Consider the following 17,568-nt stretch of genomic DNA (forward strand, 5'->3'; position numbering starts at 1 on the left):
TACTAATTACTTAACTAAATTATCATACTATGAAATAGTCTTACAACTTTATCTTAAAGATCTTCTGTACTTTCCACAGTATGCATCCGATGAAGTGAGCTGTAGCTCACAAAAGCTTATGCTCAGATAAATTGGTTAGTCGCTAAGGTGTCACAAGTACTCCTCTTCTTTTTGCGAATACAGACTAACATGGCTGTTACTCTGAAACCTAACTTTATCTTTCTTTAGGAGCTGGTGGTCTATCAATCCTGTAACCTAACAGATTCAAGGCTGGTAGTCTTTGCTTCCAAATTCTCTCTGGGTTAGTACAACTGCCTTTTCTACGTTTAAGACAATCCTGGTTCTTTGTGGGTCAGTGGTAGTTTGCCATTGAATCCATTAGGACCAGGATTTGGCCCAGAAAAAAACATCCCCAGTTACTGAACACTTAAACATGAATTTAAATCTCAGTGTATGGGATTTAAGTGCATATTTAACTTTTTTTGAATTTAGTTTAAGTGAGAAAATTCATTCCTCCGTCATCAGTTGCAGGATAGTTGATTGTGTCGCTAGTTACTGCAACAGTTCAACATGTTCTCTCAGTAGGTTTTTGGTAACTATTTCAGTGTGTCCACAGCATTTATAGCCATGGTTATACTAGGTATGGTCCTGGGATCCAGTGTTTTAAAGAGGAAGTTTATTAATAGCCCCAACTGGCCTAATGAGAACAGGCTGGGGGCAGGTGCCACCTTCCTGTCCTGCTTCACTCCCCCTTTGTCCTTAGTACTACACAGACACGGTGGGTGAGATAATAGCTTTTATTGGCCCCATTTCTGCTGCTGGGAGAGCCAGGCTTTGGAGCTGACAGAGTTCTTCTGGCCTGGCTCTCAACAGAAGTGGGTGGGTCCAATAAAAGCGATCACCTCGCCCACCTTGTCTGTCTGCTATCCTGGGCCCCACAGGGCGGCACCAGCCCTGCAACCACCTGCAGTGCAGCGTCCAGCCTGGTCCCACTCAGCTAATTGTTGCTGAATGTCCGGGGCGGCGACAGCCAGATCCCCAGTAGGGGCCCAAGGAAGCGCTGAGGGGAAGGGGAATGGCGGGGAGGGAGGTATCCCCGTTGGGCCCGGGCAGGCAACCCCCAGCGCGCTGGGTGGAGGCAGCCGCCCACTCCCGCAGCGCTGCTTGCCCCGACCGCGGCCCGCGGGGAAGCCAGAGCGCTCCCGGCCCAGCCCTGCGGGACAGGCCGCTCCCTGGCGGAGGAGAGTCCCCGCCCAGCGGCTGCCTGTCAGTGGCGGAGGCTGGCGCCGCCGTCCCGCCTCTCGGCTGCTGCTGCGGCGGCGGCGGCTCCTCCTCCCGGCGGGCAGCCCCCGCTGTCACCGAGCGCGCGGGCCGGGCGGCGCGGAGAGCGGGTGCCCCCTCCCCGGCGCCGCGTCCGCAGGCAGCCGGCGGGACCGGGCCGCCGTAGCCATGTTGAGGAGGATTTTGCAGCGGGTAAGAGGGTGACAGCGGCCGGCCCGGGCAGCCGCGTGGGGAGGCGGCTCCGCTTCCTGCTGCCAGCGGCGGCGGGTCAAGGCAGGGGGCAGGCGGCGCGAGTGGCAGCATGGCCCCCCGCCCCGCGCTCCGGCCTGTCTCCCCAGGCCCGGCTGCCTGCGGGCCCCCGCCCTGCCCCTTCGCGGGGGAGGCAGCACATTGCCTGCTAGCCGGGGCCCTCCCTCCACCCCCCTCCCGCTGTGGGGCAGCGTGCTGGGGGTACGGCCCGGCCGGGAGGGGGGATTCCTGTCTCCCCAGTGTTCAGTGCCAGGCAGTGACCCCCGGATCACCCCCCTCCCCGCACACACAGGTAGTCTGGGCTGGGCAGGGCCCCCTCGTGTGCCCCGGAATGTTTCTGCCCCGCCTGGTGCAGGCCGAGGCCAGGGAATCCGGCGGAGAGAGGGAGCGGAGGGATGCAGGCCCAGGACCCAGCTCCTCTCCACCTGACTCCTGCTGCAGTAGGTGGTGTCCGCCTGGTGCTGGGCTGGAGGCCCGTTCTCGTGTCAGGAGAGGGTTAATGGCAGGGCTCTCTGGCTGGGGGGTGTCGCTGCTGGGGTTGGGAGTCATTACTCACGCTCCTAAGTCTTGTGTTGTTAAACATTCATTTCTTACTCTCCCTCTGAAGCTCCCCGAGCCATTGTACACTCTCACACTCACAGAAGATGAAAATAAATTCAAGTCACACACATTCTGTAACTCAGACCCACAGTAATCCTGGGTAGTATATTTCCATCCTACTTCCCTCTGGGCTCTGATTAATAAATAAACTCTAAAGTCAGTTGAAATACAAATGCAAGCCAGGACACCAAAAACTACCAGCCAGCTGTTGCCTATTTTAGGAATTGGTTCCTGTGTAACTTTAGCTAGGTTTAAAAATCAACTTGTGCTATTTGATTCTGGACCCCATCTTTCCTTCTGCTCTCCTCATCTGCCTTTAAAAAAAACCTCAGTTGTTTACCTTGCTACTATGTTGGTGTGTTACCTGTCATTCTAATAGGTTGTTTGTGGTTTACATGGATGTTGACCATGCAATATTAATGTGCAACAAAACATGGATGACAAACATGGTTGTCAAAAACATTTGGTTTCCACTGGAGTTGGATAACTGGTTCAAAGTGCAAAGGGAATGCCTTCATCTTTGGTGTTCAGCATTGGGATGTACAGAATAGAGTTGAGTCATCCAGCTAGTTGAAAGGGTGTGCTCTAATTCCCGCATAGCTTTCATGCAATATCAGTGTCATGTAGAACTTAGTCATGTATAAGTGGTGAAAATAGCCAACTTTGGTATTTGACACCAGCTTTGAAAATTGCCTGTTTTCACAAGCATATTTGTGAAAGGCTTTGAAGGCTTTTGAAGTTGTTGTTCTAATAATACTCTGTGTAAGGAACATGTATTGAAACAATGATAATAAATCCTTGTTATGTGTGGGAAGGAAGGATATCTGTGTACATACAGTATTGGTGTACTTTGAAGTATGGGGGGACTGATTTTTCTTGTGCCTCAGACTATTTCTGCCATAGTTTCTAATCAATCAAAGTTTTCCCCTCTGCTTATTTAAAAGTTACTGTTTACAAGGAGTAGTTTCCTGCCTGAAATATGACTTACCTTATTAATTCTTTGGGAACAGCAAAAAACAGGGAAACTTTACTTTTGGTGCTGATCATCTTAGTTTTATTAACATTAGTTGTTCCTGGGAAATGAGCTGCTTTTAGAAAAACTTACACAGTTGTCGAATATGTGGCTGAAAATATAAATTTAATTAACATGATATTTTATAAAATCTAAGGCCAATATAAATGTTCCCACATTTTTAAAATTTCAGTGAAGACAGTTGTTTTTAAACAAACATTCCCTTGTCCTTTTTGAAACTCAAACTAGAACTAACTGTGAACAAAAATGAAACTGATTTCATTCATTTTTATTTTTCAAGTAGAAGGAAATACAAAATATAAACAAAAGGCATAATGACTATGTGAACTTTAAAAACCTTTCTTTTTCTTTGTTATTAGTAACATAAAGAAATGTTTGCTTACAACATATGATTAAGTTCACAGTGTCCCTTTAACAGAAAATTATGTTAAAATTATACAAACAGTTGTATGTTTGCATGGGTTACATTAGAAGCAGCTCCTGGTATATGATTAGGGCCCTACCAAATTCATGGTAATGAAAAATGCATCACAGACTGTGAAATCTGATCTCCCCTGTGAAATCTGGTGCCTATCTGGGCATAGGCATGGACTTCTACTCGCGCCGGTGGGTGCTCGACCCCCCCCTGCCCCTGGGCCCACCCTGACTCCACCCCTGCCCCCATTCCAACCCCTTCCCTAAAATCCCTGCCCCAACTCCACCCCTTCCCTGCCCCTATTCTGACTCCTTCCCCAAATCCCTGCCTCCTCCCCGCCTCCTCCCCTGAGCGCACCACCTCCCGCTCCTCCTTGTTCCCTCCCAGAGCTTGCTATGCCTCCAAACAGCTGTTTGGAGGCAACAAGCGCTGAGAGGTGGGCAGAGGAGTGGGGACGTGGCGCACTCAGAGAAGGAGGTGAAGTGAGGTGGGGCGGGGAGGGGAGCATGGCTGCCGGTGGATGCAGAGCACCCACTAACTTTTCCCCGTGGGTGCTCCAGCCCCAGAGCACCCACGGAGACAGTGCCTATGCCGCTGGGGCTCCTACCCTGTGCAGCACTTCGGCTGCTAGTCCCAGCAGAGGATGGGGAGAGAGAAGACTTCCTCTTTCCCTACATGAGCCACTCCCGGCGTGGGTCAGACCCACCTCTGGGAACCTGTCTGAGATGCAGGAAGCTGCACGACTTGAGCTGTCGCCACCCAGCATGGGAGAGGCTGTAGCTTGAGCTGCGGAGAGGCTGTGGCTTGAACTGTCTCTCTCTTTCTCACACACCCGTGTGGAGAGGCTGCAGCTCCAGCTATCAGCCCTCCATCCTGCTGGGAAAAACTGGAGATAGGGTAAAAACCAGCCCCCCATTTCTGCGCTGCTGCTCGCAGTGGTGCTGACTTTAGAGCTGGGTGGCTGGCTAGCTCTGAAGGCAGCACCCCTGCCAGCAGCAGGGCAGGAGTAAGGGTGGCAATCCCACAATCTCCCTACAATTATATAAATTGTGGACCCTCCTCCCCCGACTCTTTTTTTTTTAGTTAGGACCCCCATGGTTAGAACACCGGAAATGTCAGATGTAAACAGCTGAAAATATGAAATTGACTAATTGAAAAAAACCCTGGCCATGAAATTGACCAAAGTGGACCATGAATTTGGTAGGGCCCTATACTGAGTTGACAAAATATGAGGAAGACTCCTGACTTGCACTGAAGTTAATAACTATCCATAATTTTGTGCTCAGATTGTATGAATACATACTAGGAGTATAAGCTTTAAAAAGTGAGATTATATTCTGAAATGGCTAATTTAAAGCATGTATTGTTTTCTTCTATGCTTTTAAGCATGTGATATTTGTACACATTTGATTAATAATGAAGAAAATTATACAGCTTTTGCAGTCACTGAAACAGGTATATTTGTAATATTTTTTTTCTTTGTGGCCATTACTTGAATTCGGTTAATGTTCTTCTTCCTAAGCCAACAGGTAGTCACGGCTAACAGTATATCATGAATCCTGAAAGTGTGTAAAATAGGGAAATCCCCACCTTTGTAACCTCTCACTTTGCATAGCAATTATAAGACAGCAGCAACTGAAGCTTGAAAAGCACTGTTTTCATTTCATTAAGAAATTTGATCTTTTTCTTTGAAAAATATCGTTTCAATGGTTTTTTCATAATAGAAATAAACCAAATACTTGTTACTATTGATCATAGCTCATTTTAGTTTTTGAAGCTGGCGTAACCAATCAGGGGTGCATGTCTTTTTTTCATTCCCCTTTTCTTTTTTTAATCAAGATGATGTGTTGAATATAATGGCTTCATTATCTGTTGTGTATTGCATCCTGTGTCTTGTCTGTTTTTTATATATTGTCCGTTATAGGCTCCGTTCCTGCAATCATATTTGGATGGATGAACCTTTGCATTCATATGGAGCCCCATTGACTTCGTTGGGTCTCCATGTGGATGCAAGGGTCTGCCTGCGTGGATCTTATTGCAAGATGGGGGGTGAAGACTTTGTCCTTTGAGGCAGGAGCTGTTTCATTTTACCTGTCTGTAAAGCAGCTGGCATTCTTCAAAATAAGTAAATAATAATATTATACAGTACACTGTGTTTCACGTATGTGAATTAGTTTAAGTAATAGTATTGTGTAATCAATTTCAGTGGATAAAAAATGGTGTACTGAGGGCTTTGAATGATCTTACATAATGTTAATTTGAAATGTGAAATTACCTTTTAATAATTGGAAAATAGTCCTTTTCTCACTAAAATTCTGAAGGAAAAATGAGTTTGTGAGTAGGCTGCTGCTTCTTCTTCTTTTTTTTAAATAGCCTACACACCTAGTAAAAGAAAGGGACAAAGCTAATATCCTGAAAATTGCTCAGGAGCAGAGACTTAAACAAGCAGTGCTGTCTTTTTATATTTTGATTCTTGCATTTAATATTTGTTAGGGAATTCAGAATGATTGAACAATAGTAGCCTTGTGCTGTATTTAAATCTCTGCTTGGAAAATTGTGTAACTTCATGTTCATAATGTTTTTTTTTTCCATTTATTTTTAAAGAAGTTGAGTTAAATCTAATTTGAAAAATGTTTTAAAGGGCACCGCTGATAAGTTAGAGTACAGCTGTACACAGAGAAGTGACTGTAAAAGTGACATCGGGGTGATCCATATTTATATTCTCAGTGATTTCATGACAGGTTTCAGAGTAACAGCCGTGTTAGTCTGTATTCGCAAAAAGAAAAGGAGTACTTGTGGCACCTTAGAGACTAACCAGTTTATTTGAGCATGAGCTTTCGTGAGCTACAGCTTCACCGATGAAGTGAGCTGTAGCTCACGAAAGCTCATGCTCAAATAAATTGGTTAATCTCTAAGGTGCCACAAGTACTCCTTTTCTTTTTAGTGATTTCATGAGATGTGCTAGGTTTCCAAATTTAAAATAAATAAGTATATATATATAATATATATAAAGCATCACTTGATTTTTCAAAAAGGAAACTGTTCTCTTCCCCTTGCTTTCTTTGGTGGTGGTGGTGATGTTTCTGCATTCAGTTAACTTTCAGTTTTGATGATTCATGAAGAATACTGTGTAGTTCACCTTATTTTTCAGCAGCTGTATTGGCTCTTCAGTACTAACAGTAGTAAGCTTGTACTTGTAATTAAAATAAACAAATATGACTCAGGCACACAGGAAGCAGATATGTTCAATAAGAAGGTGCTAGTTTTACATAATCATTTTTCCAATGCTAACCATACTTCAGTGCTTCAGAATTTTAATCTTGTAAAAGTGTTTGTAGTAGTTAGCTTTTCTCTCCCTCCCACCCACATCACAGAAATTTATCCAGGAGTGAATAATTAAAAGACAAACAAACAAGAAAACCAAAAGGGCATGAGCCTTCTTCCACCCTCTGCTGGGTTATATGGTATGGACCATAGTTATAAAGCTGTGTGTATACACTGTGATGTTCATAGTGCATGGTACAGCAGTATTTATGCTTGAAGCCTAAACTAAATATGTGTATTCATAAATATTTAGTAATGGAAAGAAGAATCTTTTTAATTGATTCTCCAGTTTACTGATAAAATCCATGTACAGTGTAACTTTGAAAGTTGTAGCGTCTTCACAATAGCCTACTAAATTTGTATTTAAATTTTTCATGATAGTAAGTAGTTTGTCTCTGCTATATTGCTAATGGACATGCATGTTTCTCCAGATTTTGAAGGTTAATGCTTACTTTTTAAAAAAAAGCACACACAAACCCCTTTTCTAGCATGCTTTTTCCTGTGTTGTAGGCTGGAATTGTCTGTTTTAAGTAAGCATTTTACTTTCAAAAGGTTAAAAAGATTTTACCATTATTGTTTAATAACTTTGGCTAGTATTTGCACAACACCAGGAATAAGACATGTCCTGCAGTGCATTTCAGTGTGACTATAGCACACCTAAAGTATTTCATAAAGCAGGGACTTTACTCAAGCAAGCGGTAGTAACATCTTACATTATATAGCACCTTTCATCCTGAACATTGCAATAACCATGCATTTGCAGGGCCAAATGCTTTAAAGCAATTTGTGTTTTACAAGCTATCAATATTTAATATACATAACTCATGCTGAAATGCAGTCATGTCTGCGGTGAAGCATGGCAGCTGTTTAACCGTGTACAGTACCATTATGTAAGAATTTACAACGGAAAGAGAATAACATTTTCTTTGTCATTAGTTGCTTCAGCAGATCCCTGCTCTTGGCATTAGCTCATCCTCTGTAGTGGAGGCACACATCTCTGGCATGGACACGCATGTTCCAGAAGTGTGGGTCTAAAAGTGTTCACCCTCCCATATCCCTTTCTTTTCTTCTATGTAGGTGGGCTGCAGAATAGTCTTCCTGCATCACTGCCAAGGTTAGCAAGTTTGCTCATTTTTCTGTACTTCCATCTTTCTATTCTAAGGCTTCATTGCTAAAGTACATGAAGGAGCGTTCTTTGAATTTTAGGTCCTGAGGGATGGAACCAAAGTAAAGGGGTCATTCAAGGGGTTTAGAAAAGGTACATCCCTTAGTGCAGACGCTCTCTTCATATCAGAAAGGTCTGTTACCACTTGGGATAAATTTGTGTACTGGAGACATTTGAACAGATGGGAACCTAATTGGCTCTGAGGTTTCGAGAATTTAAAGTTCCTCTGTTGTTAGGGTCTGTAGGAAAGTCTCTCCATCATCCTCAGAGTTGAGCAGCGTGTGGTTCTAAGAATTTCCTTCTTATAAAAAATGGGTTAAACAGCTGATCTGACAGTCTGAAGTTGCTGTTTCTCTATGGGAGAAAAATTTAGTATCTGAGCCTCTCTGTCAGTGTGAACATGCATATATCTTCTTTGGGGTTCCTCTGTGCCAGGGGGTGGGGGGATATACAAGAATAATATTTGGGCATAACCTTTATGTACTGTGTGGCAAGGTTGTTCTGCCTCAAATTCATAGAGTTTCAAGGTGAGGAAAAGTAGAGTAATAACTTTACTCTAGAGACGTGTATTCTCATTCCTCCTTCCTCCCACTTGTCTAAGATAGATAAGTCTTTCGTCTGGGTATGTGCACATTAGAGATGAAATTTTGCAATAGGAGTAGGTGAAACCAGCAGCATTTTAGTCCTGTAAGCTCTATGGGGAGGGGACCATGTTTTCCTTTAGTTTATGTACAACATCTAGTATTTTGTGTGTATTACAGGAAACAAATTCTTAATTAGAATTGAAGAGATTTCTTCTCTCTTCCCACTGGAATCTTTTGATTTTTTTTTCTCCCCTCTGGATAACACAAAGGTGCTGGGAGCGGTATGACTGTCCTTTTTCAAAGTCCTGATTTCATTAGTTGAAAAACAGATGAAACCTAGAGCACATTAATGGAGCCAAGGATTATTGCCCACTACTTGGAGGCTAGCCATTTAAAAATGCACACATACATAACTAGTTCAAAGCCCCTTTCCTTTTCACATTAGTCTCACATGGAATCAGATCCTATTAGACCCTACAGATCTTATGAGTGTCAATCTCAGAGGGCTCAATAGCCTAAGGAGTGCCAATACCAATCTTCCTCAACACCCATGATGACATTGGGCTTGATTATCCTCTCGCTTATGCAAGGGAAACTCCATTGACTTTAGCAGAGCTACTTCTTGTTTACACCAGTATGAGTGGACAGTCAGACCCATTGTGACAATCTGGTCCAAGTAGCAATTTTGCTGGTCGAGTACAGAGAACCTTTTCCATTAGTCCCCCTCATCCATGCTGTTAAGGACTCCATTTTGTTGTCATTTACAGTTTGAAGGGCTATTACTATGGGCCATTGGGTTCTTGGTTATAAAAAATGGTTCCACCTCTACTTCTGATAAAAACCTAAATCCCCTTCTGCCCACATCCATCTCATGTGAAATTGAGGGGAGAAGTCCTCCCTTTTTCTAACTAGGAACAATAAAGTGGGTTCTAGGATCTTTTAGTTTTAGATTACAGGTTTTTACTCTCATTGCTTTCTCATTCCCATGAAGAAAAGGAGGTCTGTTTCCAATGCCGATCTCGACAAATGTTTGAATAAAACAAAATTCCATATAGTAACGTAATTCCTTCTCTTAGCAAGATTGCTTTGGAGTTGGACACTCAAGATGCATCCTTCACCATCTCAAGAAGGCTAACTAACACACATGAGATATCTAAGGTTCAAGTTAGGCAACAATAATTTCCCGTACAAGTTGCTCCTGTTTGGACACACTGTTCCTTCACCAGTTCTTTATTAGTGGCATTTACTCACCTCTGTCATCTAGAACTTCAGGAATATTCATACTTAAACTGTTGGTGTATTAGAGCTTATTACCACAACATGAGATTTGGGCGTGGTTCAGAAATCCCTGTCCGAAGGTTTTCTGGCACACTGGAGTCAGTGCTTGTATGCCTTTACCCTCTGTTCCCTTTACTGCAGCACAGCTGATTCTAGGAGCCCAAATTTGGGCAAGTCTGTTCTTGTTCTCAGATCTCTTTGCTCTGGGGAGAGAATCACTAAGGCCTGGTCTACACTGGGGGTGGGGGGGGGATCGATCTAAGATACGTCGACTTCAGCTACGCTATTCTCGTAGCTGAAGTTGCGTATCTTAGATCGACTTAGAATCACTCATTTTGTGTCCTTGTGACGCGGGATCGACGGCTACCGCTCCCCCGTCGACTCCGCTTCCGCCTCTTGCCCTGGTGGAGTTCCGGAGTTGACAGCAGAGTGACCGGGTATCGATTTATCGCGTCTACACTAGATGCGATAAATCTATCCCCGATAGATCGATCGCTACCTGCCGATCCGGCAGGTAGTGTAGACATGGCCTTAGTCTCTCAACCTGGCAGTTAGGATCTTTGGACCTTAGTTGGGGAAGAGTTATATTTAGACGAAATCTAGTAAAATTTATTAGCAAGTTTCCAGATCTTCACATAGTAGACATTTGCAGTAGTTTGACCTGCAGGTTGGCTATTGACTGACTGTAGATGTAGCTGTAGCTCACAGGGTGTGGATGTGAGTTAGAAGCTGTTTGTCATCAAGAAAGGAAAGGATAATTAGTGTCTTAAACGTATACAAATGTTCTTACATCGCATGATATATCATTTGATCTTGTGCTAATATTCCTGTGCATGGGGTGTCTCCCCAGGAGTATCAGGAGACTTTCCTGCTCTTTGCTGCTGGATATCTCATACCTTTCTAGAAAACAGTGATGTCAGCAATTTAGCCCTCCTTGAGTACCTTGCCTGTTACTTTCACAATGTAATATACCTAACTCCCCTCTCCTGAACTGTTATCACATTGCTCCCCACTTTGAATCCCTCCACTGAATCGCTATGTGTTAGCAGAACTTTATACAAAAGATGTATCAGTTACTATAAAGAACACTGTCTGTTGTTACGAACAATTTTACATATTCTTCTGTAACTTGTGGGTGCTATTGTGTTATGAACTTCAGACAGCTTCTTCAGTGCAGCTTATCTGCCGCATGAAGCTTTTGTCACTGCCTTCAGGACCTTGCATGATACCTTTGCCCCTCCCTACTTATCTGACCTCCTCATTTTTTGTGTTGCTCCCTGTACCCTTCATTTCACCGGTGTTGCCAGCCTTGATACCTTGCTTTCCTATAACAGTCTCTGTACTTTCTTCCATCCTACTCCCTACCCATGGAATACCCTTTCTTTGTTTATACTGATCTCATTTTTAAATCCCATCCTAAGACCTACTTCTGTTGTGACATCTATAGGAAATTAACTGGTTGGTAAGAAAGCAATGGATGGTAGCTGATACAATGAAAAAAAAATAAAAAAAGTTATGAGAAATACCAATACAAGTGCCAGGCATCACCTTGATGTATATATTGTGTTTATATATCATATTTCTTTCTTCCACCTTTGATCCATTTTTTGCCTTTTAGATTAAAAACTTTAGAGGTAGGGGCTATGTCATCCTCTTCTGTGGTTAGAAATCTACCATATTATGGATGCTGCTGCACTCTAAATAATTTTATAGCTAGAATGAGACTATATTGTTCTCTCATGTTGTTTTTTGTCTTCTTCCATGTTTCCAGCAAATAGGCTAAGTAGTGAACAGGACACAAAATGGATAAACTTGTAGCCGTAGCCATTTCAGCAACAACTAAAGGGGGAGGATGCAACAAGAAGAGGTTCTCTCTTCTCCTATCTCTTGTCATGGTCACCATTGCCCACCTCTGTTAGGTGGAGTGCATTCTGCTAATCTCCCCCTCCCACAACCACTCACCTCATCCTATTTGATCTTCAAAGACTTCTTTAAGGTGTACTGTATGTTAGCAACAGTACAGTAATTAGAGGATAGATTTGATCAGGTGTATTTGTAATTAAATATAATTTTAAATCTAAATCTGTAACCCTGGTGGGGGAAAAAGGAAATAGAATACTATTTATAAACACAAGTAGAATCTATACTTCAATTTCAAACTAAGGGAGAAAATTACATTTAGAGGCATCTTTATAAAGGACTATTTATTGATTTGTTTAAAAATTAAGATTTTGAAATTTTTTTCCAAGACAAATAATGTTAGGATTTTTCCGTTTCTGAAGTCTGTAGACAGAACTTATTCATATAGCTCTCTCCCTTTTTACTTTAAAATTCTGTATGCATAAAGTGTGAATACCTTATATAAGATCAAAAATATTTCCAGATTGCCTACAAAATTACAACGTCAGTACTTCATTTGGGTTCTAACCCTGTCAATGCAATTCTTAAAGTAAACTTTGATTTGGCTCTAGATTGGGAGTAATTGATGGCCAATGGTTCAGAGACCAAAAGTAAAAATTTACTATCAGAGTAAACAAATCCTTGTTTTTTCAGAACAATCTGGACCCACACAGAATTTAAGAGGGAGAAAATTTTAAGCTATGGAATTTTTTTTTTTTTAATTGGCTGTTTCAATAACTTTCCTTGTTGGGGAACGGGATTCAGAGTGGTAGCCGTGTTAATCTGTATCAGCAAAAACAACAAGGAGTCCTTGTGGCACCTTGGAGACTAACCAATTTATTTGGAAATAAGCTTTTGTGGGCTAGCAAAAGTTTATGCCCAAATAAATTGGTTAGTCTCCAAGGTGCTACAAGGACTCATTATTGTTTTTGCTGATACAGACTAACACGGCTACCGCTCTGAAACCTGTCACCATGCACGGTGCTGAATTTAGCTGTATGAAGTGGAAATCCATCAGCCATGCATCTGAAGTGGGTTCTAGCCCACGAAAGCTTATGCCCAAATAAATTGGTTAGTCTCTAAGGTGCCACAAGGACTCCTCGTTGTTCTTGTTGAGGAAGTTTGCCTGGTTGAGGATGCTAACTTTCTTTTATGATTCTGATGAAGCAGTGGAACTTTTGAGGTAGATAAGAGAAGGAAAAATGAATCTCTTGTTGAAAGGTAGGATGAATTGGATGAGGATTAGTAACCTGAATATATTTCACGAGACTTTGAATGAAGAAGTGTTTACTTAATTTGTTTACTGGTTTGAAACACTAATTTGGAAAGAAGCCTATACTGGAAGCAAATTAAAATATACAACTTAATGTTATAGATTCCTTGTTGAATAAGCTAGTCTAATTTAATTGGAAGTTTGATATAGAAGCAGTTTTAACTTTAGTTTTCTACTTCTCCTCTATATTGAAATTTTGTGATTTGTAAAGTAATATATTTTTATTTACTTACTACCATATCAATGGGCCTGCTTTTGTCAGCTTTTCTACTGAATAATCTGACAAGTATAAAAATATTGTTGGTTTAGGTATTCAAACTCCACAGTCTGAAGAATAGTGTGTTAGTATTTATTTTGTTTAAGAGGCTAAATTTTAATTTCTAGGATTTTTCTGTTGAATAACTATTTAACTGTATTTAGCTGTAATTTGAATGATAAGTGAAGTTTGGCTTAGTTCTTTATTAAATTCTTATATATTGTTATGTATTGATCTATCTAATAAATACTCCTTACTCAAGTGGTGATGTGAGGGCTTGGCAGTAAGTTTGGATTGTACGCTATTGCATTGACTATTTATGCAGTGTTCTTGTCAGTTTGTTCAATTTACTGTGGATGTAAAATCTTAAAATTATAAATAGATTTATAAAAGAGATTCCTTTTTGCAACATAGACTTCAGACTCAATTTAATAAAATTTATACTTCTTCCATTTCAGACTCCAGGCAGAGTTGGGTCTCAGAGCTCGGATTCGGATTCCTCTGCAACCCCAGGAAATGCAGTGGATGTGAACAATGAAAGTACTTCAGAGGTACTGTAGGATAACAATATATGGGACTAGGTTCTTACACTTGGCACTGATTCACCTCTCTTTGAGAGGGACTTTTAATTAGGCAAAATCTGTATAAATGGACAAATGCATACAAATGTGTTGTACCAGGAAATTAAAAAATGTTTCATAGCATGCATGTATTAGTGAGTTGAATTTGTGAAGTTTGCTAGCTTAAAATGAGCAGACATTCTTAGTAGGCTTCATAGTGAAATGTTAGCCCATATGCAGTAAGTGTGAACAAGAAATATATGAAATATATTGCTAACATGGAATAATTTCATCTCAGAACTTTGAGTAAAGTGACATGATCCTGTGAATTTGGGTGAGGCATCAGTGATTCTACATTTGATATAAAAAAGAACCTGCATATTGTTGTACTATTCTTCAGATACATCAAGAATTGCTAAAGAATTGTTTGGTGTCTGTGGTTATGCAGTCAAGTTGCTCCGAGAACTGATGATGAACTCAGGCATAGGGCTCATGCATCATTTGCTTTTTCAAGCTATTCTCTAATTGTCTTAAGAAATGCTTAAATAAGTTGACTAATGCAGTGACTAGTGGCAGACTGGATTGTTCCTGTAATATAGTATGTTTGAAATTCTCTGTGGGCATGTAGTTAAGTGCAGTGGTGAATTTAATCACTACAATAAAGTATGTTTCCTTTGTGTTGAAGAGTCTAAGTTAATGATAGGTGAATCTCAGAAAGTTCAGATATTTACAGTATCTAACCTCAAAATCTGTTGTGGTCTCCTACCCAACTGGCCAAAAATGTTCCCTTCCTGTGATTCTTCTTTCCATGTACATTGTGATCTGCTGCCCATGCCCATCATAGCCAGACCCATTGTAGGACATCTGCTTCTCATTATAATCCCATCTGATCATCTAGTATTATGTGGAATTGAGTTGCAATGGATCATTCATTCTGTTCCAGGCAGGCAGGTTTATCTTTCTAAATCTCCCAATCCAGATCATTGTAAGATCGGAATGGAGACAATAACCTGGGCCCAACAGAAGATCTGGGGATCTACGTAGGCTATGTCTACACTACAGAATTAAATTGACGCAAGTTTTGCCGACGATCATAAACTGCTATAATTACAGCACTTGTGCATGTTCACACAACACTACTTGTGTTGGCGGAGTGTGTCCACAGTTGGTGCTCTAGCACAGAGAGAGAGAGAGCAGAGCACAGTGGGTAGCTAACCCATGTCATGCAAGGGACATGACACTGAGGAGCACTCCCTTAATGGAGGCTCTCATAGCTGTGTATAAGTCCAGATGTCATTCGGGAATGTATCCAAAGGAGTGGTCTGAAAGGGGTACTGCGAGATGCAACGAATGAGTGTGGGAAGGGCATGGTATGCAGTTCTGTATAGGCTGTAGGGGAAGGTGAGCACACGTGTTCTGACTGCAGCACAGTCAGGGACTTCAGCATCTCTGGTCCTCCATCAGTTTTATCATTTGCTCCTGACCCACTAAAATACATTCCTAGCCATGCTTCCTCTCCAGGCTGTCTATTTTCAATTTTTCATCAATTGTCTTTCTTCATGCCCTGTGCTCATCATCTGCTGTGTCTGACGATAGGAGCGCCTCCCTAAACGTGTCCTCCTTGCTCCTCCTGCGTTGCCTCCTTATCTGATGGAGGCACTCCGTTGGTGTATAAGGGGTTCCCCTGAAGGGCACATCTACAGAAGCACAAGAAGCAATAAAGAGAGGCAGCAATAAACAGAAGCACTCACAGCATTGAATCATTATAGTTAAATTCACCTCTTTCTCACTCATTCTCCACTGGCAAGCATACAGCTCATCGAGTACCCTAAACATGGTGAGTTCGGCCCAGGGTGGAGGGAAGGTCCAAGATGGGACAAAGGGTCTACGTGGCTTTTTAAGAGGATCACTGCAAGCGACTAGGGACACTATTATAAATTCTGCCACCATTTTCCACAGGTAGGGGTAATTGAAGCCAATATCTCACTCCTGAGGGTAAACAAGGATGCAAGGGTGCATCTCCGGCATTCATGCGGCTTCAGACCAGGTCCCTATGCTGCTTGTTTGTGTGTCAGTTTGGTCCCTGCACAAATGATTGCCGATTGACATGACAGCATTTCCTACAGCGGGGGAAGAAACAAAGCATTTTTGCCAAGGAACCTTAGGCAGAGGATTGGCAGGTACCTCCAGGAAAATTTCCTAGAGATCTCTCAGGAGGATTCCTGTGAAATCTCAGTGTGAATTAACAAACTTTTCTGCAGGGCCCGCACTGCTTAGCTGTAGGGGTAATGGGAAGCAGATGCAAGCACTGCTAGTCTTGTATATTTCTATCCCTTAACCCACTTCTAGCACACTAAACGAAAGAAAGGTCAGCGCTATCTCATGTAACTGAGTAGTATCAAATCAAAATGAGTGCTTACCAGAGCTCCCCTCTTGTGCATCATGCACACCAGAGCTGGAGTGCTGGGACTGGCTTGAACAGTCTGTACTCGAGAAGAGGTCCTGGCTTGCCACGCCGACCGGACGACCTTGTCACCTGTCCCACCTCATCCTCCAACTCCACTTCCTCATTCACCATTTTGTCTTCGGGGTTCAGGCCACTGTCTCCAATTCCCCGCGAAGTATCGACGGGGCTTTTGTTGGTGGAGGTGGGGTTGCTGCCGAGGATGGCGTCCAGCTCCTTGTAGAAGTGGCAGATTTTTGATGCAGCTCCAGAGCAATGGTTTGCCTCCCTTGCCTGCTGGTACGCCTGCCTCAGTTCCTTGATCTTCACACGGCACTGATGCATGTCCTGTTCGTGGCCCTTCTTCAACATGCCAGGAGAAATCTGATAGTAGGTATCGAAGTTCCTACGGCTGGAGTGGAGTTGGGACTGCACAGCCCCCTTTCCCCACCAACCCAGCAGGTCCAAAAACTCTGGTGTTCTCCAAATGGAAGCATGTTTGCTGCAGCGAGCCACCATGATCAGATGGGAAGATGCAATGTTAACTGTCCATACCAAGCAAACGGGAAGTGGAATTTCAAAAAATCTCAGTCCTTTAAAGGAGAGGGGTGGATACCTGTGTACCTGGCTGCAGGGCAGCGGAGTTTGAACTGCTGACCACGGTGGTCAGCTGGGCATTGTGGAACACCTCCTGAAGGTCATTTATAGCAACATAATTAAACTCAGTGTCTACGGTGACACTGCATTGCTCTAACTTTGTCGCAAAAAGCTCTACGCCTGTCGTTGAGGTGGTTTTATTTTGTTGCAGTAACAGGAAAGTTAAATCAGGGGGATGAGTGTTGTTGTGTGTACACCTCCATTGTTTTGTTGATGAAAGCCGACTTTTGTCGGCAAAACTCTGTCGTGTAGACAAGGCCTTAGATCCCATGAGTCTTCAGTAGATATCAGGATTGGGTTGAAGGGGGCTGGAAGAGGAGGAAGGCTTAATTTAATAGAATGGATCCAAGTCTTGGAGTTTCTTTTTTGGGTTAGGACTAGGGCTGAGGTCATGAAGCTGTTTTCAAATCAATATGTCTGACTATCTTATGCCTAAGGTAAATCTGATATGAATATGTAGAATTTTTTAAATCGTGTAAGAAGGAAACACCCTTGTAAATCCTCTCTGTTCTTTTCTTCATGTGCTAAGTACACTGTGCAGTGAAAACCCA

The 17,568-nt window shown here is 42.5% G+C and overlaps 1 protein-coding gene across 6 annotated transcripts in view; it reads left to right on the top strand.

The window, feature by feature from the left end:
- The first annotated feature begins 996 nt into the window (after positions 1-996).
- The window catches only part of EEA1 (early endosome antigen 1), a 135,802-nt gene continuing 119,230 nt past the window's right edge, over positions 997-17,568 (top strand). For all 6 annotated transcript variants that reach the window (XM_075124288.1, XM_075124289.1, XM_075124290.1 and 3 more), the window contains exons 1-2: positions 997-1,473; positions 13,816-13,908. In XM_075124288.1, the coding sequence (XP_074980389.1) occupies positions 1,012-1,473; positions 13,816-13,908 (555 nt within the window). In that variant the 5' untranslated portion in view covers positions 997-1,011. The remainder of the gene's footprint in view (positions 1,474-13,815; positions 13,909-17,568) is intronic.

This window comes from Caretta caretta, chromosome 1, assembly GCF_965140235.1.
Source record: "Caretta caretta isolate rCarCar2 chromosome 1, rCarCar1.hap1, whole genome shotgun sequence".
In the NCBI taxonomy this organism is placed as follows: domain Eukaryota; kingdom Metazoa; phylum Chordata; order Testudines; family Cheloniidae; genus Caretta; species Caretta caretta.